Below are 20735 nucleotides of genomic sequence, written 5' to 3'. Positions count from 1 at the left end.
AGCATAGGCTAAGAAGGAAATGCTATTTTGTTGATGACACTGTCACTCAATCAGAAAATGTTTGAATTCTGATGTTTGCTTTTTATTTATATTTTACAGCTCCAGGCTTTCACATCTGCCAATCAATCTATTGAGGAGGAATTTAGTTTCGTTTTTTTTTTTTTTTTTTTTTGACAGGCAGAGTGGACAATGAGAGAGAGAGACAGAGAGAAAGGTCTTCCTTTGCTGTTGCTTCACCCTCCAATGGCCGCCGCAGCCGGTGTGCTGTGGCTGTGCACCACGCTGATCCGATGGCAGGAGCCAGGAGCCAGGTGCTTCTCCTGGTCTCCCATGGGATGCAGGGCCCAAGCACTTGGGCCATCCTCCACTGCACTCCCTGGCCACAGCAGAGAGCTGGCCTGGAAGAGGGACAACCGGGACAGAATCCGGCGCCCCGACCGGGACTAGAACCCTGTGTGCTGGCGCCACAAGGCAGAGGATTAGCCTAGCGAGCTGCGGCGCCGGCTGGAATTTAGTTTCTGAAATGCATGTGTGAACAAAAAATCAAACACAAAGGAGAGAAGTGAATGGCAACAGGTATTACTTTTGTGGCAGTCAGACAGATGCCCCTTAACCTAATATGATGTGGTCATGGATGTATTAATTTTCACCCGAGGTTCTTGTCTCACACAAAGATGAGCATTCTAATTGCAAATTAAATAAGGTACACAAAGTGATAACAAAATTTATTCCAAAGGTGAGAAAGTGAACACACATACATGCACAATGGTGCATTACCCCACATGGAGAAATATTTGCTGTGAGTGGGCTGGAGTATTGCCCAAAGGGAGAAGGAGTGGGAGAGGGAGAGAGGACACCTGTGTAGTGCCTCCAGCCATAGTCTGTGGTGAAACAGAGAGCCTCCCCACCATGTTGACCCCTTTTATGAGGTAGGGATGATGCCTCTACAGGTGTGAAGCTACCTGGGAATTTTATGGTACCTCCACAAATTCCAAGTGAAGCTTAATATCCGTATTTTCATGATTTCCTCCCCCAGGATACCATGCACCCCAGGAAGCAGGTGCATCCTGGGAAAGCGGGTATTTTGATTGACAAGTAGGAGGATAGAATTACTTGTGGGGGCATGTAGCACTTCCTCACTCAGATCTAATCTACCTGGTTATATCACATCATTCCTTCTTTAGAGATACCAGTGTGAGGTCTCAGGATTTAAGTGTCTTTGGGCCCCAGTGAAGAAGAAAGGAAGCATAAAATAAATATAGTTATATTTCTCAGTTCCCCAATTCCTATTGGTATTAGCAGAAATGTAGAGAACCAGAAACTTGGCCTTTATTCTCAAGATTTAGACTTGCCACCACTACATTAACACAGGTCTCACAAAGGTACTAAGTCCGAGTCCCTCGTTTTTGTCTTCCTCATTCACACATAAGGAAAAGTAGTGACATATCAGCTGACAGTAGTTTCAACATGGTTCAACACTGCCGTTTTTTAGTACAAAAGTATCAAGATCTGTTGGCTAAAGATCCAGTCAACTTAGGGCAGCTTCCTATTTCTCCACCTTCACACCAGTAGGTTTTTCGAGCCCTGGCCTTGCAGAGAACATCATTGTCCACATCATATCTCTTTTTTGGGAGTAGAGGGGAGACCAGGGTAGAGTAGAAAGGTCATTATCCAAATCCATTCCACAGTTCTGGGTGTATACCCTTCATGTGGCAAACCCGTCAGTTGCAGCATTAGATTTGGATCTAGCCCTGGGTGCCAGGAGGATGTGCCTGTGGCAAAAATTCAATCAGTCTGTTCCCAACCATGGTTATCTAAGCTATGGTTTGTCAGTCCCTCTACCGTGTAACTTCACAAAAATTAAAGTCTTCCATTTGTAAGGATCAAGCAGCCTGATTTGTCACCACCTATTTAGTAGGCAAGGATTTTCACTGGAGACTGAGAGATGTAAAAAATTGCACCTTGGAAGTAAAATGGCAAGGTCCCACCCTAGCAGGTAATGTTATTGAACTTTTGGGTGTTTACTCCCATGGAATGTTTACTTATAGGGAATGCTAATAAGTAAGTAATGAGAGAAGCCCTGGCTTTATTAGAATCTTTTATTTTTTTTTTCAGTGCCATTAAGTTGTATTAAGTTGTTGTTCTTATCCTTTGTAATGCTATCTAGTAAATATTTTCTCATTTTGGTAAAGGTATTACAGCCAGAAATACAGAATAACACTTACCACATAGAAATTCCTCCCCATCCTGCCCCATACCCCTGTCAATAACAGGAATGACAAATCCTGCTGATTTTGTATTTAAACATCTTTTTTTATGCTCACTGCCACCATCTTAGTTTAAATTCTTCTCATTTCTTGCATGAACTTTAGCCTAGCATCTAAGTGTTCTCCCATATATTCTCCACAACACTGCCACTTAGTTAATGATGAAAGCTATGTGTATCTAATCAAATCACTCCATTGCATGAATGACTATTCCCTGTAACTTATAGCAGTGGTTCTCAGATCTCATTATACACTAGAATTATTTATGGCACTTAAAAATACTGTTTGACAGGTCCCACTCCTAGAAATTCTTACTGGTCTAGATCTTGTTACTCAAAGGATAGTCCTAGATTAGGACCTGGCATTGGGAAATGCAGTCTCAGGTTCTACCCCTGACCTATCCAATTAGAATCCTGGGTAGTTTTAGAGTATGTTAGGGTTTGAGGAGCACTAGGCTGGAGGTTATATTTTAAGTCTACTGGGTGAATCCAGTGTGTGGTCAAGGTTAGGAAGCGCTACCCTGCTCATAGCATAGAAATCACCTCCTTCCCTCCTGACAGCATCTCTCCCCATTCCGCCAATGGCCAATGTCATTTTCTCTGCCTGTGTCTCACATCCCCAAAATACTTACACCAAATGGAATCCGCTGTGCTGTTTCAAGTGTTTGTATCTTTGCCCATGCTGGGAATTTCATTTTCCTCTCCTGCCCCATTTCCCTTTAGATGACTTTCTAACCATTTCTCAAAATCACGACTTGGGCCCCGTGAAGCCTCTCTCCGGAGCCACCTCCCCACCCTCTTCCCTGAATGTCTGTTGCTCCCTCTGTCTGTGCCACTTCTATCCCCCGTGCTCTGCTATTTCAGCATGACTTTCTCAGTGCTGCAGTTATTGGCTGACATTCTCACTGACTGGACTTTCAGTTCTCCAAGCCAGGGAGAATTCCCCCTGCCCCCACCATGTCTAAATAATACCTAAGTTTTGGACTGAACAGAAGGGAAAAAGTTGATTAGTATCAAGCTGACTTTGGATCTCTCTGAAGCCTTCTTATTAAACTTAATGGAAATGGCTAGAGTCAGAGAGAGTTATCGTTTATGGCAGTTTAGTTTCCACCGATTCTGCAGTTCCTGTTTGGCTGCATCCACAGATGTCTTCCACAGAAGAAAAGCTTGGTTCTCTCTCAGTGAGCTGATATTCCTCACTTCACTTGCATTTCTGCTCAAATGCCACCTGTCAAAGTCAAAGGACTTCCCCAGTGATCCCAACTGACAAAGACCTCTCTTATACATGACACACGCATGCACATGCACACACCACTCACTCTATGCGCCCTCCCTCTCTGGCGTTATTGCTTTTCATCGCATTTCAACACATTCATAATGTGATAGTGTATTTGTGTGTTACTTTCTCTCCCTGAAAGTGCACTCTCAGAAGTGCCAAGGTTAGACTACTTTGTTCTCTGCTGGATCCTCAGTGACTCAAACAGTGCCTGGCACACAATAAGCACTCAGTAAATATTTTACATATTGAATGGCTTATACTTTGGGACCACTTGTCAGCACTGAGAACAGGATTTTTTGTCTCTTTGTATCATATACCTTGGTGACTGGCTAACTAATATAACCAATAACTGAAATGTAAGACCTCCTGCTATGGGCCAAGAATTATTCATGTGTTAACCCACTCTTTAGTTCATGTTATAGATGATTAAAGTGGGGACCACTGAGGTTTTATAACATTCCAAAGGTTACTCAGCTGGAAACAGCTGAGTTAGGATTTTTAACTTTCAACTACTTGCTCGACCTGTATCTTCAGTCTACCAACCTTGGCCATTGTCTAGGCTGATATCCCGGTCTAACACCCATACTTATGCCTTTCCTGCTCCATCTACTCATTTAGATGAGCAGCTACCTATGTAGCTGTGTTTGAAGCACTGGCAGTAGATATCAACATATTAAAGGTCACCCCAATATCCTCCTCCAAGGCTCTTCCATATCCTACGTCTTTTACTCAATCAAGATGAGGCCATGAAAATGGTTAATACAGATGCTCCTTCACTGAATATCTGTTGATCATCTACTCTTTCAGGCACTGCAGAGGTAAGACTGGTGGCTGACACCCTGTCTTCCTTCAGAGATCTTAGCCTGTGGAGGGCACAGACATGAAGGAAGTCAGAAGACTAATTATACAGCTAACTGGTACTTGTGCAAGTGAACCCATAATTAGGCTGGCACACTTCAATGAACATTCTCTTTATTACACTCTGGAATAGGAGGCACAACTGTGGTACCCCCTTGTCTGAGCTACACACATCAAAGTGCCTGCAAATAATTCCTCCAAAGTGTTGAGGAGTCATTTAATGCACATGAGAAGAAGGATCAGCTCATTCTACACTATTTCTGAATAAAAAAGATTTTATTAAAATTATCTTTAAACATGTGTGAAACCATGACTGATATATAATTCTGCCCAAAGGTAGAAGCAAAACATCTGCACACATATGTTTAAAGTTCAAGTGAAGTGTCTTTAAAGGAACATTTAAGAAACCTCTACCTGTTTATCTGATTTCATGCCTTACTGATTACCGAAAGAGAAGTGCACAAACAAGGTTCATTTGTTTCAAACAAATAAAAAGTTTCAAACAGGGTAGATAAAAGATAAAGAATAATACTGCAGAAACAGTTCTTCCAAAGGATTACTGACACATGATAAGAATGGGACTCAAAAATCCCTCTACTCACAGAGGACATTTAAGCCATTCAGTAAAGGGCACAGAGCCAGCTGTCACTGAAGAGAACCACACTCATCCCACAGTACCCTACCATTTACTTAGAACACACAAAATCATTCACTGGAAAACACACACCCCATTTTCACCATGCAAGAGACTTTTCAACAGTCAAAGTCAGGTGAGTTTCCAGTCTCCAGAGGTTTCTCTTTATCCTTGTCTACAAATAATCTACATGGTAAATGAACAAGGATACTTTAAAAAGTCCATGGGAAAATGTAATAAAAAGATGTTTATTTGGGGGAAAATTTTTTGAAATCCATGCATATATTGAGGGCATCTCAAAAATTTCATGGGGAATCTGTTACGAAAAAATATGCATGGATTTCCAAATTTTCTTGCTCTAAAAAACTTATCATTTGATTCCATTTTCCATGACTTTTGCGTGTCCCCTTGTACACAGAAGGGCTCCTCGCCTGTGCTACAATGTCACTGGAGGCTTGCTGGAGTGGTGAGTGAGTTCCAATAGAAGCTTAAGGAATGACCAAGTCTTAGGTGGGTGAGGAAGAGAACAGAGCCTGACACAAAATCATACAGCAGGCTGTGAATCACGTGTTGAGGGAACAGTGTCCTGGGCAGAGGGGTGGGAGGAAAAGGCCGCAGCTGGTTCCATGATTTTAGTTCTCTCATCTGGATGGTGGAGCCACTGTCTGTGGCTGGACCTTGGAAGGAGTAGACTCTTCTGACCCCCTGCCCCCCACAATCCACAGCCTTGAATAAGGGACAAGACCACAGGTGAAGTGTTTAAAGTAGGTTCTCCTTCCCTGCTCTTACCTACTCTTTCTCCCACACAGCTAATTGCCAGCAGGGGCACCTGCTCCCTACTCCATCTCTTAGTTTCTCCCCCCAGGTATCTGAACAAAGCAACACTGAAAGATTGCATCAGTTGGGAGAACCTGAGCTGCTTTCAGAATTTCCGCGGACATGGTGCTATGGTAAGGCAGTCCTTTGCTGGACAGTCTGAGGGGCACAGAGCAGTCCTGAGTAGTAGGATAAATCTGTCCTCAGTGGGAGAAGCAAAGGAACCAGGCAGCATGGGAAGTAGACCAGAGACAAAGATGGCAAGAAAATGGGAGACAGTTTGACCCCCTGTTTGTTAGCACCAGTTGTAAATGTACATGTTGGGCTGCTGCATGTGAAATGCCTGTCTTACAAACAGCTTGCTTTTAGTTTGAGTAGGGTTTGGTTTTTTATACCAAATATATATTAAGGCAGGGGTGATGTTAACTCTGAACTACGTGTGTATAAAGATGGGCCAGGGGTCAAATGTCCAGGTACATGGTTTAGGGGAGAATTCATGGTTATTGATTAAAAATATGGGGAATGTCAAACCCACCTATTTATCTGCTTCTAAGCTAGTCCCATTTTCTTCTTTCCAATGCTAGGTGCTATGAGGAATGAGAGACACCATATAACCAGCCACATGGGAAAATAGGCACAATAACCCTGCCCCACCACTACTATGGCACCACCATCAAGATGGAATGTCAGCCAAGAACTTGGGAAAGAAGAGAACTGGAGGCATGGAAGGTTGCATCCTCGTCATACACTGCAAGCAAGGAAGACAGCAAAGAATTCCCAGGACAGTAGGAATACTACCTGGAGCAGGGCTGGGGAAACACTGCCCACAGAGTGCCTTCCAGGAGATTCTCCTCTGCCCAGCATCAGTAGGCATGGTCTGTTTTTAATGCTCACAGAGCACCATGAGAAAGGACTATTCTTCTTCCCTGTGTGCATATAAGGGTCTAAGATACAATGGGTACCTCTGGGACCAATCCTAGTTCTCCCTCTTTCCATTCAGTTTCAACAGGTACAGAAGGGATGGACGGGCTGTAGTGGGTAGTTTCATGTGGGAAGGGGGAGTTGAGAACCCATGGCTGATTCCACATCCCTGGTGCTGCATCAGAGGAAAGTTCTAGAAATCAACAAGCACTCCTGAGCAGAGAGGAGGGGAATGAGGCCACCATAAAAACATGTTTACATTTCCTGAAACATTCAAGCCAGGGTGACCAAGGGGACCAATTTACCTCCAAGGACATCCCCTCTCCTGTCACACTTACCTCCCAAGAAGAATCAAGGGCATGCAAGGAGATGGACCTGAGCACTGGCATGGGAGGCTGGAGGTGGTAGAGAGGGAAACAGTTCAGAGAGGACAGCCCAGAGCCAATACCCATGCAAGAGTTCATATGAGAAGAGCTGCTCTTCTCTGCACACATGGGGTTGCTGGGACCTCACAGACCTGAGTCTGAGGCTGGTGCTCTTGCCCTGATGGTTGTGGATCCTGTGCCAAGGTGACAAAGCCATTCAGGAAAACTTCTTCTCTAAAACTAAGTTTCACTCACAGAAGAGAAAATAACACCTACTCTGCAGGATTGCTGTGTGGACTAAATGAGATGGCAACATAAAGGGTTTGTGAGAACTATAAGAGGTCGCACCTTGCTTGGCTCTTACCTGTTATTCTCCCTTTGCAACAGCCCCTCTTTCAATGATTGAGGAACTTGGCCACACGTTACCTACCATCGCTCTTGAGACTGTCTGGGCTCCACATTCCTGTGTATGCTTCTCTAGGTCTATACATTCCCTTTATTCTAACGTAAGCCATATATTGAAATACTGTACCATATAAAATCCAGTGTAGAAATATAAAGGAAAAGTTTTCCAAAACTGGGTTGCTATCAAGAATAGTCAAGCTAAAGCAACAACTACAAAATTCAGAACAAAGACTCCACTAAAGGCCTATTCTACAGAACATTATTCATGAAATAAACATCATCTTTTGCAGTTTATGGCAGTTTATGGCAGAGAAATCCTCTTTTATCTTAAGTATATGTACTTGAAGGATATGTATAATTTTAGAACTTTGCTTTTCCAATGTGAAGATCATAAAATATAACCTTTATCTTTTAGCAAATATTTTCACTACTTGACAATAAAATTCCCTTCCAGGATAGCAAAACACCTAACATTAGAAATATATTTAAACACAAGAAAGCTCATTTCAAAAAGAATGTTATCATTTGGCTTCAATATATATACAGTCAGCACTTTACCTCTGTTTCAATACTCTTTGGTCGATTTGTCCATTATCTAGGTTGTCAGCTGGGTAAAACGATGGTGTCTGTTCCTCACAGCTGGCTAGACTGGAAGACTGTTCATCTCTGTAACCAAGAAAGAAGAGGTGGGTCAAGCGCTATTCAACAGGAGCTATAAGCATTGATCTGATAGCAGCTCTGAGATTAGAGGTCAAATCGCAGGTAACATGATCTCTGTCCATGTCCAAGCTCCCCACGAGCCTCATAACTAAGATACTTGGAAGAAGGACCCTCTGGAGTCATCTCACTCAGTGGTTCCTATAAGTAGGGAGGGAGAGCGATGCCAGTTCATCATACTACTTTCACCCATCTATCATATTTTTAAATGGTGTTAGGATCACATGGGAAGCGGGATACACAGTAGACTCATAGAATGGCAGATGCCCTAAATAGCACTCTGGCCTCAGAATCAGCCCTTAAGGCATTCAGATCTGGCTAAAAAGCCCATGAGAGTATTTCAGGCATGGAAAGCCAAGACAATCTAGCAAACAAACAAAAAAATGACCTAAATGAAAGATCTCTGTGAGTGAAGTCCCAGCGGAAAGAACAGGCCATCAAGGAAGGAGGTACCTTTCTCTGAAAGGAGGAGAGAACTTCCACTTTGACTATGGCCTTATCTAAATAAGATCGCAGTTGGCAAATTCAAGAGGCTTCCATAACCTTGGTAGCTCATGACAAGAGCCTCGGGTGATTACTGACGTCATACTCCCATGTAGGATCTCTGTCCTTAATGTGTTGTACTATGTGAATTAAATGGTATAACTAGTACTCACACAGTACTTTATACTTTGTATTTCTGTGTGGGTGTAAACTGTTGAAATCTTTACTTAATATATACTAAATTGATTTTCTGTATATAAAGATAATTGAAAATGAATCATGATGTGAATGGGATGGGAGAGGGAGTGGGAAATGGGATGGTTGCGGGTGGGAGGGAGGTTATGGGGGGGGAAAGCTGCTATAATCCAAAAGTTGTACTTCAGAAATTTATATTTATACAATAAAAGTTTTTTAAAAAAAGAAAGTGTTTGCAAAATAAAAAATGGTGTTAGGATCATCCTTTCCTTTCTGAAATGATAATGACAATAGAATGTATCTTTTTTAAGTTAATATTCTTACTTGGTAAAATAAAATGGTAAACTCTATGTGATCCCTTCTCTACTTGTTGTCATTTTGGAGGACATTTTATTCTTTGTGAAATCTCATAATCTTAGAACCATATTCCACTAACATCCTCATTTTCCAAGTGAAGCAACTGGAATCCAGGAGGGAGAACAGCTCACTCATGGTCACAGGCTGCACAGTAGCAGTGACAAGGTTTCAGATCAGTTTTTCCAACATCCAGTCCAGTGATTTTTCTAGCAGCTTCAACAAGAGCAACAACCAAAAATACCAGTAAATAGTCTCACCTATTGCATAGTTCAATCATTCTCTTAAGTCTAAATAGGATGCCAAATACTCTGCCCAAATATGCCCTAAGGATGCTTTTCAAAATAATGCCCTGGGCAGCATTACCCAGGAAGTGGAATGTCACTCAAGTTGAAACCCATCTGCTATCTGTAATCTAGAATGCCAACCTAAAGCATCATTTATGCTCCCCACTTGATTTTACAGTTGAAGTTGAAACTAGGAGAAGTCAAGGTGAGAGGACTATCTAACATCCTATCAGGGGTGTGAAACTGAGTGCTTTGATAGCCAGCTTTAGGATGTCTTCTTATACCACGTCTATCTTTATTAAGCACTTTCCAACAGGCATTAATTAAATGACATATATCCATGCTTCTTTCAATCATCATTCACACTTGAAGTTATAACAAAATACTTAGTAGTGAGTGAATATCAAGGGTTTTCAAAAAGTTGGTGGGAAAAGCATATTATGAAAAGTTTCCTTATGGATTTCAAAATCCTTTTGTGCAAAAATATACTTATATTTTAATTCAATTTTTCCACAATCTTTTTGAAGTACACTCATACAAACAATAAGCATTCTACTCACAGGCAATTGTGATTTCATAACACTAATTTAACCCAAATGCCAGGCAACACAATCCTTCAAGTGACTCATGCCTAGCGGATAGAGTGGAAAGCCCCTACTGGACAGCAAGTCTTGAAAGACTTGGCTACATTTGCAACCAGCTTTCTTAACCAGGTTAACAAAGCTTGATAATGAGCACAGGACTGTTTTGGCTGAGAAAGGGAGCTGATTCTCTGGAAGATTAATATACTTGTAACATCAGTGTAAATTAATAAGGACTTAGGTAGCGCATTGCTTTTCACAGACGAAGACATGGGAGTGCCAACTTTGAAAATCATCAGTCTAAGTCAGTGGTAGAACCAGGAATGAAGCCCAGATTCCCTGGCAGTGCGGTCAGTTCTCATTGACTAGACAATAGCATACACTGATCTACAGTAGACAAACTTGCCTGTTTTCTCCTAGCTGTGCCTAAGGCAATATCAAGATTCCAGTCAACTGAAAGAACTTCCACTCACAAGTCTGACCTATCCAAAAACAACCAGAAATTACTTTGAGTTCTCTTGGAAGTTCACACTTTCCATTTTCTGGAAAGGAATAAAAGTTTGCAATGGGAACGTCACCAAAACTCACAAAAGTGTGCTTTCAAGTTGACGTGCCAAAGCAATGTTTAGGCGAAATCCTTCAAGTAAATCAGTTGGTAGATTTCCAGTGGCATCACATCACTGACCTACAAGGCCACCTGTCTTTCTCTATGTCCCAACTACCCAATATTCTAAAAAAAAAAAATTACTTATGCCAGGTCTCTATAACATTGAATTGCTTATCAAAGGGTGAGAAATATATTACAGATCTAATGCCAAAAACTCAGAGTAAAAATACAGAATATATTTCATCAAACATCACAATCTTTTTTCAAGTAAATGAACAATTAGTCTACTGTAAATATTTAACCTTAAAAACCTTGTAAAAAGTCTTAGATATGAAAAAAATCCAGCTGTTAAGTAAGAAGATAGAAATTAGCCTACGAGTGTGAAAGGACTCCAGGGCAAACAAAACACCTGCAGAAAGGAATACAGCAGCCTGGAACCGGATCTTAGAAGCAGTCCAGTGTTTAAAGTCCTGCCCATACCCCCATAACTTTATAAGTGGTTTCAACCTTCCCTCCAAGGAAAGTACCCCAGGAGAATCCTCTGTGCCCTAGGGTGGTAACACTGGGTAATAAAACTTAGGGAGAAAATTCACCTATTTCACATCCAGAAAACCCTTTGTCTGTGAGAATAGTGTCTGGGGATGGAGACATGGTGGGAAGAACTGGACCCCATTCCCTTATAAAGCCCAGACTGGCTCTCAGCTATGAGTTCTTTGCTGAGACTGGCCTGTCAGGTGTTCTTTCCATTAAACTTGTAACCTTGTTTGCCTGAGTCTGAATGACTGAGCACTCTCTCTGAGAGCCTTTTGTGGGTCCGGACGCCCTGCCCCAGTAAACCTGGCTACCTTGCTTACCATTACTTTCTATGTCATGTCTGAAATTCTTTTCTTACAGGAAGATAAGGACCTCTATTCCAGTCATCTCCTATAACAAAATTGGTATGTTTGAAATGATCCTGGGACATAGGCTTTTGAAGTCTGATTTTCTGAAGTCTGATTTTTAATTTCATAAACTCTGTTATTCCTTTTCCCTTGTAGGAGTGACTGATAATCAAACATGAAACCAACCCCATGCCCCAGAGCTTTTATCTGCTAACACAAACTGTGCTACTTGATTTTTGTGAGCTGTTGTCATAGTGTTCATTACTCGAAGAGTACTCTTAAAAACTTAGAAAACTCACTGTGGTGAGTGTTTATCAAATCACATTGTGAAGGCCGCAAGACAAGGATAAATTAGCTATGATGAGGAACCCTGGGCAAATCACTATCTAAATAAAGGAGTACATTTGAGGAAAGCAAAGAGCAGCTACAGATGCCTTCCCAAGCTGGGACTGTAAAACAGCAGCAGGGGCCCTTTCTATTCGTGTTGCTCCATCCACAACATTTCATGTAGGAACTCTGCCTACAGGGCTTCTCCAGCCAATGGAGCCAGGATTTGGAGAGTGGTGGATTTAAGCATATATCTTCAGGCATGATATTTTGCAAACAGATTCCTTTACTCAAACATTACAGATACTGTGCAAGCCATCTAGTTGAAGTGGTAACTGTTTTCAAACAGCTTTACATCCGAAAGCCCCTCTTAGAGCCAGCTAGCATTGGGAAAGCCCAGAACCCAAGTAAGACCAGTCATCATACTCACTGTGGGGCTGCTTCTGTTTGTGTGACCAGGGCTCTGTCACTGCAGCTTCCAGGACCCTGCAGTCCTTGGCCCTTCTGCTTGTATTTTTTAATTAAATCCATCAGAACTGCCTGATGCCCGATTTTCTTTACCAGTTGCTGAACCATCCGATCATTAAGTGCTAGAAGGGCGGCCCCACTTACTTCTTCCTCTGAGAAAAACAACAGAAAATTGCTTTCCACATTGCTTCCTGGAAAAATACTGTACGATAGGCAAAATATTTCTTAAAATAAGAAGATCATCTCAACTTGTCCTCTGCATGTATAAAATCATCCACATTTTTGTCAAAGGTAGAACTCTGATACTGCAAAATTCCAACCTGATATCTGCTCCTAAGAAAGTACCAGAACGTGGAGAAAAAACTTTATATTTCCATATTAATGCCCTCCCTCATTCTAATTCATTATTTTATAAGGAAAAAATCTTTATTCATAGTAATTCTTCCTAGCCAATACTTGCAAATGTTTAATACTTATAAATTCAACACTGCACAACACATATACTGCATTATGTAATGATAAAGCAGCAGAAAACACATGGATCAAATGTCATTCTAAGTAACTCTTGAAACGTTGAGATTTTCTGGAAATAGTTTATTCTGCATGCTTGCAAGGCCAAATAGATATTCTTCTGCAGTCAATAAAGAAAAGTACTCAACTGCAACACCCCCACTTCATACTCAGATACACACAGAGTGGGATACAAAAGTACTTTTCAATAACAGAGGGCACTCAGGATGTCTGGGCTGCTCACGTAAAACTTTTTGAAAGCATAAACCACTCACCTTGAAACCTATGGACTAGTTCTCCTAAGTTTTTCTCCACCAACCAGCTGCAGACCTGATCCACTGACCAAGTTTCCATCGCTGGCTCCTGTAAATCCACCTGTAGAGCAAAAGATCAGAGAGGAATCTCCAGCTTTTCTTTTTCCAGACTGTGGTTCTTTAGTTTTTATTTTTTAACAATCAGCTCCTAGCCCTGCAAGACTCCTTTAGACTCTCAATACAAAGCTTTTAAAAAAGGGCAATTTTTGCAATACGCATTTAAAAGTTGCTAATACAATGCACAGTAATTTTAAAAGCAAGACTGATTTTAACCTATTGCCTAGTTTCATTTCTCAAATTCTTTCACCTTCTCCTACTTTTTTTCCACAGGCATCCCTCAGCTTTACTAACGGAGAGCCAGAGCACACAATGGTACCCAATCCCTTACCATTAACACCCAGGTTTCTTCACAAAGAAAAGAAAGGTGTGAAATCATCAGGAAGTGGTTGACATTTTCAAAAGGGGTGGGCAGGGGAGGAAGGGAGGAAGGATCTAAAAGCCTGACAGAGAGACTTACTAAACCAAAACTGGTTAACCCCTTGCAGCTCCCAGCCAAGGACAGAGAGAGCTATAACTGCTTCTCCTTGCTTTAGTTAGCAAGAAGAGGAAGTAGGAGTCATATTTCTTGGGAAAATCTAAATGTTTCTGTCTTCCAATAATACCCTGACATATTCCACTCAGTTCCTGAACTTTGTTGGATTCTATTATGATTGGTAAGATAACTAGATAGATAGCAGCATGATTGAAACTTTTTTTTTTACTTAGTAGGGTAGATGGGAAATTGCAAAATAATTAAGTATTAATAATTGTCTGTGGGAAACAACCATGAACAGAGTTTGAAAGGTACAATCTCCAACTATTCTACTAGTCTTGCATGTTACTACTCTGCAATCACCCAGAAAACTTAGAGTGTACACATGTCAATAATTTTTCCTACTTCTCTTAGGCAGCTCAATCCCTGTGTTATAACTCAATCCAAATGACTTATCGATGAACTAGGCAGAAACAAAAAGAACTTGAATCATTTTAATCTTTTAATAGTACTTTTGACTTCAACTTTTAATCTAAGTGATGTAGATTTACTGACACAGTAAAATCCTGACCATTATATAAAGACAAGAAAAAGCTACTCTCAGAGAAATGGAATCATAAAGAAACATAGAAATATTTATTAGCTTGTGTACGTAGATTTTGTTGCTAGAAGTTCTAAAACTAAATATTTTATTTTTTCATTTTTTGTGTGGTGAAGTAAGTTGCAATTACCAACATCACAGTTAGAATGGTGGGAAGGGACATGATGTTTATCTTTCATACTCAACAATCTGAACAAGTAACAGCCTTCAAAAATCATTTCCTAGAAGACAAGTATGCTTCAAAATAATAATCCACACACTCATGAGTATTCACAAGCAACCAAGTGGAAAAATTGAAGACAAGGGTTAAATATAGAAGAACGTCTTTCTGGATTACAGCAGTGGATTTAATTTGCTATGACAAACAGTAGCCACAGAACTCCTCCCCTAAGCTAAGCAGCAACAGCAGGGTGTGAAAAGTCATTATTTGCAAGACTCTGGTGTAAATTAAAAATCACACCTCTCTGTCACACTTCTGGCTTCCTTGTGAAGAGCAGGACAGAGAAAAAAACAGAAGAGGAAGAGAAAACAATTCTCCCAACTCCAAGATTAAAAAGTACTCAAAGCAGAAGAGACTGCCTTGCAGTCCTCAATGGATAAAAGGAAATTTGAAAATAAAATGAGTTATTTGGAACCCTTCACATATCTTTCATTTTACAAATTTTAATCCCAGTTCTACTTGGGAAAAGCAAAGCAATGCATCAAAATATAACCTCATAAAAACATTAAAGTAAAACAGTATCTTTTTGCCCACTTGGTTTTCTTAATATCTAATAAAATGAAATACTAACTGCTTACCAGTGATGGGGAACGTCTGGCCCATGGGCCACATAAGGTCTACAAAATCATTTGGTCTGGTCTAGCCAAGGCAACCACAGGTGGGACTAGAAATTCAGTACATCTAGAGCAGGCTAATTCTTATGTTGATAATTTTGTAAAACCCACAAATAATGTTATAAACATCCAAATGGCCCTTGGCAAAGAAAAGTTTCCCTACCTCTGATAGGCAATGTGACATCTTTAAGTAGCAGCCTACAACTTGCCATCACATAAATAGTGGTGATGACATAATCATGATGCTCTTCTGCACTAATGAACTGATAAACAATGTGACCAAAGGAAAATGATGGGTCGAGTGACTTTATTCTGTTTCACAACTACCTAGAAAGATTTCAAACCATGAAACATTATCCCTAAATGTTTTAACAAAATAATAAAGAGAAAAAAGAATTTATAATAACATTGTATGTAAAATTTCCTGTCCAAGCACTCTCATTATTCGATAAAATTATGCTTCAATACAAGAACTTTATATTAAGTAGTAAAGAGGTTCATTTAATTAAAAAAGATGTAAGATTTTGGCTAGAGCATCCAAGTTTGATTTAAAAAATTTGTGAAAACTGCAAAGGAAGACAATAGAGAAAACTTTGGGAACCTTGTACCATACAGAAAAAAACTACCACAAAGAAGCACTTTTAAACAAAATATGAGAATATCTTGTCACTTTTCTTTCTGCTCACATTTTTTTATATTTCTAAAGACCAAAAGCTGATACAACAAAAAGGTTCCTAAAAGCTTTGCTGATAGCATACATGCTCTTCTGGATCGATACCTCATCCTGCCTTGGGAAAGAGCATCTCTTCCCATGATTATACAAGAAGGGACAAGCCATTTAGCAAAAAATCAGGCCCCGTTCAGGGAAAAGAAAGAAAATCAAGGTGTTAAGACAGGGACCTGGCTACTGCATGGAGTAGGGTCTGGGAGATTCTGTTGGGTGTCAGCCTTATTGCCATGTCAGGCAGTGGCATCCAGTTAAGACCAAATCCCGGTAAGTAAAGGCACAACCCAGGCCCTCATCGGTCTCCCCTAGCCCAAGGTGTCCTTGCCTATTTACCAAAAGGGACCCAATGAATTGAGGGAGTTGCATAGCTGGCCCTACAAAGTGCTAATCACTGAACTCAAAAGTCATTTGCTTCTCCAACAGAAAAAACCTTGTTGGCCAATATAGTTCAGAGGGGTCTGTGTAGGGGAATTTCTGATCCCGACAGGAAATTCTAGGTCTGTGGCAAAAAGGTTACTACCACTTTTGTAACTCCCAAATCAACTGAAGCCTACCTGGCCATCATAAACCTTCCCTAAAGGGCACGGCATTCTTGACTAATCAAGGGAAGGTCACAAGCACCACTATCAACCAATAATTTGCACATGAGCTGGACATGAACTTCTCAGACTCAACTTCAATCTGTTAAAACCTTCACCCCTGGAGAGTCTGGGAATTAATCAATAGCTGCACGGCCTCTTATTCTGTGCTTTGCAATAAATGCCTACTCTCTTCCACCATCCTGATGCTAGCAATTGGCTTTCTTCATGTTGGGCAACCAGACCTAGGTTTGGGGTTCTATAGAAAGTTCTCCAATGAGTTTGGGGTGTCATTTGGCAAACAAGGTACTCCAATGGAGCTTGACATCTCATCCACTTGGAACTGAGGCTCATTGCATATCACCAGACCAAGTAAAATGAAAACTGGGACAGTTCTCAGATGTTTACTGCCCAGCTGTTGTTCCTGCCCAGAGCTGGGAGAATGGTGGTACACTAATGAAGTTAGAAGCCTTACCAAGGAGCTAAGACACATGAAGAAGCAGAATACAGTGGAGAACTGGTGATGCTGGTGCTTTGAGAACTCACTATGGGGCTGGATTTTCCCATGATGTCCTGCATATGAATGAATTTTGATTTGGAACCTGAATGACAGACACAGTTGAGACAGTGCAGGAGCCAGAGGAGATGGGACCCATATAACAAACTGAAGGCAAAAGGCCAGAAATAAGCAAGTTATGTTTTGGGAACCCAAAACTAAACCACACTGCCTTGAATGGTGACCACATGGGAGAGAATGAAAGGAGAGAGGGTATGAAGAGCCTGGCATATTGAGCTAAGAGGGTACAGATTATACGTGAACTTCATAGTCATTGAATAGATAATATATTCCAGCTCTGAGAAGGATTATTTAAGCAACTGAGACAAACTACAGAAAGGGATTTGTTCTTGAAGTAAATTATGTATGAGATAGAAGCATTTAACTTTCTCTAAACATCCATAGAAGCACTCATTTTCCTTCATTTTAGAAAACAGATGTTTATATTAATCTCCCAAACACTTGTAAAAATAAGACTTTTAATTTTTTTTCATACATCATGGCCAGAAAGGGACTGAGAGCTACAAAGCCAGCAGACACTCTGCAAGTGGAACGTTCGCAAAGAGGTCGTCTCAGTCCATGAAGCTGAATCATCTGCAATATTTTATATTTTGCTAGCTATTAGAAACAGAATTGCTTTATTGATTTCTTTTTCAGACAATGTGGAATTTGTGTATAACAATACTAATTCTTGTGTGTTTATTTTGTGTCCTGCAACTTTGCTGAATCTATTAGTTCTAACAGTTTTCCAGACTCTTCCTTGTATAAGATCATGTCAGCCTAAACATTGACAATTTAATTTCCTCCTTTCCAATTTGGATGACCTTGTTTCCTTCTCTTGTCTAACTGTTCTAGTTAGGACTTCCAGTACTATGTTGAATCTTGTCTTTTGACCTATCTTAAAAAGCTTTCAGATTTTCTCCATTCAGTATGATGTTAGCTGCTGGTTTTTTATATATAAACTTTATTGTGTTGAGGTATTATCTTTCTATTCTTAAATTGTTAAGAGTTTTAATCATGATAGGATGTTAGATTTTTATAAAATGCCTTTCCTGCCTCTATTGAGATGGTCTTGTGATTTTTATTCTTTATTCTGTGGATGTGGTGTGGTGTATTGCCTTTATTGATTTGCATTTGTTGAACTGTCCTTGCATTCCTGGGCTGAAATCCACTCAATCATGGTGAATCATCTTTCTAATGTGATGTTGAATTCAGTTTGCTAGCATTTTGTTGATGATTTTTACATCTATGTTCATCAGTATATCCTGTAGTTTTTTTTTGTTGTGACCTTCTCTTGGTATCAGGACAATGCCAGCCTCATGGAATAAATTTAGAAGAATTCTTTTCTCCTCTACTTTTTCAAATAATTTAAGAAATATTTTCAAATAATTTAAGAAATATTTGAGAAATAGTAATTTTTTAAAAATTGTTCTTTATTTTACTTGAAAGACACACACACACAGAGATAGAAATCTTCCATGTGTTAGTTCATTCCCCAGATGACTATAACAGCCAGGACTGGGGCATGGCAAAGCGAGCAACTGAGTATGGGTCTCCCTCTTGGATGGCAGGTATCCAACTACTTGGACCATCGCCTGCTGCCTCTCAGGATGCACATTAGCAGAAAGCTGGAACCAGAAGTGGAACTGGGACTCAAACCAGGCACTCTGGTATGGGGTGTGGATATCCCAAGAGGTGTCTTAACTGCTATGCCAAATGACCTCCCCCTTAGTTCTTTAGATAATAATACATACATTAGAATTTAGGTGTTGTGTCAAAAGCCAAGGACTTAAAGTTTTGTGTTTCACAATGCTCTAGTGTCTCAGGGCTTTTGGTTTCAGGTAACAATATGATTGTACTAAAATGCATAACCTTTTATTTAACATAGACACTGGCTTATGGTGATTTTTGTTAAAATGTGTATTTGACAGTGCAGGTGAGAATTGTTTGTTTTATAGTTCTGAATGGTGGCAAGAACTTGCATTATTAAAATATTACAGCTATTAAACTGTCTCTTTGGAGCCACTCATCTTTTAGAACATGTGACAGGTGATTTCTGCAGCTTCCTGTAATGCCCAGCAGTGGACATCAAGCTGGGCATTCTTAATTTGTGATATTAAGGGATGCTCTGGCTTTGTAGACTCCCTGGGAGACAAGAGGACACAAGAAGGTGGATTTTCTTCAGGTCGTGTGACTCAAACCATGGATGGCGTAGGGACAGAAAAGGGATGAGGCCTTGTTGTTCTGCAAAACTGGAACAAGATGAGTGATAAATGCTTATACTTCTGTCAGTCTTAAGTTCATCTGAAGAGAATCTAAGATGTTCAAACCCTTGTTGATGCAAAGCTACTCTTTAAAAAAATTAACCAAAAAATAAGATTGGCACCAATTGGTAGGCTATATAGTCCATTATTAAGTCTCTGTGTGTGTGTGTGTGTGTGTGTGAGAAAGAGAGAGAGAGAGAGTCAGAAAGAGGCGGAGAGAGTGAGTAGAGGAGGGAGAGAAACAGAGAGCAATAGAGCAAGTGAGCAAATAAGCATGGGAATATTAAGGAGCAGAGGACAAGGTTACTGTGAATGATAACAAGTAAATGGATAATCACATTGGAAATAAAGCCCATGACAATGACAATGGAGTATCTCCTTCATTTTTACATGGTCTCATGGTAAACAAATGTTAAAACTCTCTACGTGAAAACTCAGTCTTAACTCTTGTCCTAATCTCTTCTACTGTCCCTTGACTATATCAGGGAACACACGCAACACATCAAGGTAAAGGTGACAGATGTTTGGAAGAAGAGGAAGAAAAACAAAGTTGTTTTTATCAATTAAGTATTCCAAAAAGCTTAAAATATGTTTAAAAATCAATATTTCCATAACTAGGCTGAGAACCAACTTGTCACTTTGAGCTCTTTTACCAGAATTTGAAAAAGGCTTATCTGGGCTCTTGTTCCCGGTAAACACTATAGAGAGATGCTTTCCAGAATTAAGTGATCAACCTGCTGGTGTCTCAGTCATGGCTTCATGGTCTACTCTTCATATCACCATTTCTACCCAGTTGCCCTTATCCCTCAGAATGTTCCCAACAGGTGGTTGTCTTCCAGGTGCAGTTTTCCATCCACTGTTGAATAAGTACTTGCATTAATTCAGGGCAACACCTGTTGTCTCAGGAAGGCCATCCTTGAAGCAGGCCATCCTGCACTTTTGATATGACCTGATGCACAGAGCCAGGCTGGAGAAGCTAACAGGTATTACTGAAGAGTCAGGGGTTGTTGTTTATCCCTTGCCTCTCTCTATTGAACTAAGAATTCAGAATTTATTTTAAACAATGCAATTTTCCAGCTTATCTGATTTTCATATGAGTCAGCTGAAGTGCTTCATGAAATTACAGACTCCTGAATGCATTATGATTTATTTCCAATTTATATAGCCTAACAGATCAAAGTTTCCAAACTGTCCCCAAAACGTCATTATGCATAAAGTATATCATTGAGAATTTTTATAGCCCTTTACAAAAATAATCACATATTTAAGAATTTTTTTATAAGGAATGTAAAATAAATGTAGTGACCCAATTATGTTTTTTAAGATTTTTTTTACTATGGTAAAATATACATAACATGGGCTGGTGCTGTGGCAC

General features: G+C 40.2%; 1 protein-coding gene across 1 annotated transcript in view; it reads right to left on the bottom strand.

Annotated features, from left to right (window-relative positions):
- Window positions 1–13647, bottom strand: part of SAMD3 (sterile alpha motif domain containing 3) — a 52714-nt gene extending 39067 nt beyond the window's left edge. The window contains exons 1-3 of the mRNA XM_008263665.4: window positions 13230–13647; window positions 12407–12596; window positions 8103–8210 (exon numbers count right to left, since the gene is read on the bottom strand). Of these exons, the coding sequence (XP_008261887.2) occupies window positions 8103–8210; window positions 12407–12596; window positions 13230–13308 (377 nt within the window). The 5' untranslated portion in view covers window positions 13309–13647. The remainder of the gene's footprint in view (window positions 1–8102; window positions 8211–12406; window positions 12597–13229) is intronic.
- Between the last annotated feature and the right edge of the window lie 7088 nt (window positions 13648–20735).

This window comes from Oryctolagus cuniculus, chromosome 5 (genome assembly GCF_964237555.1).
Source record: "Oryctolagus cuniculus chromosome 5, mOryCun1.1, whole genome shotgun sequence".
Lineage (NCBI taxonomy): Eukaryota > Metazoa > Chordata > Mammalia > Lagomorpha > Leporidae > Oryctolagus > Oryctolagus cuniculus.
The sequence above is the reverse complement of the archived record's forward strand: the minus strand, read 5'-3'. Positions and strand labels throughout refer to the sequence as shown.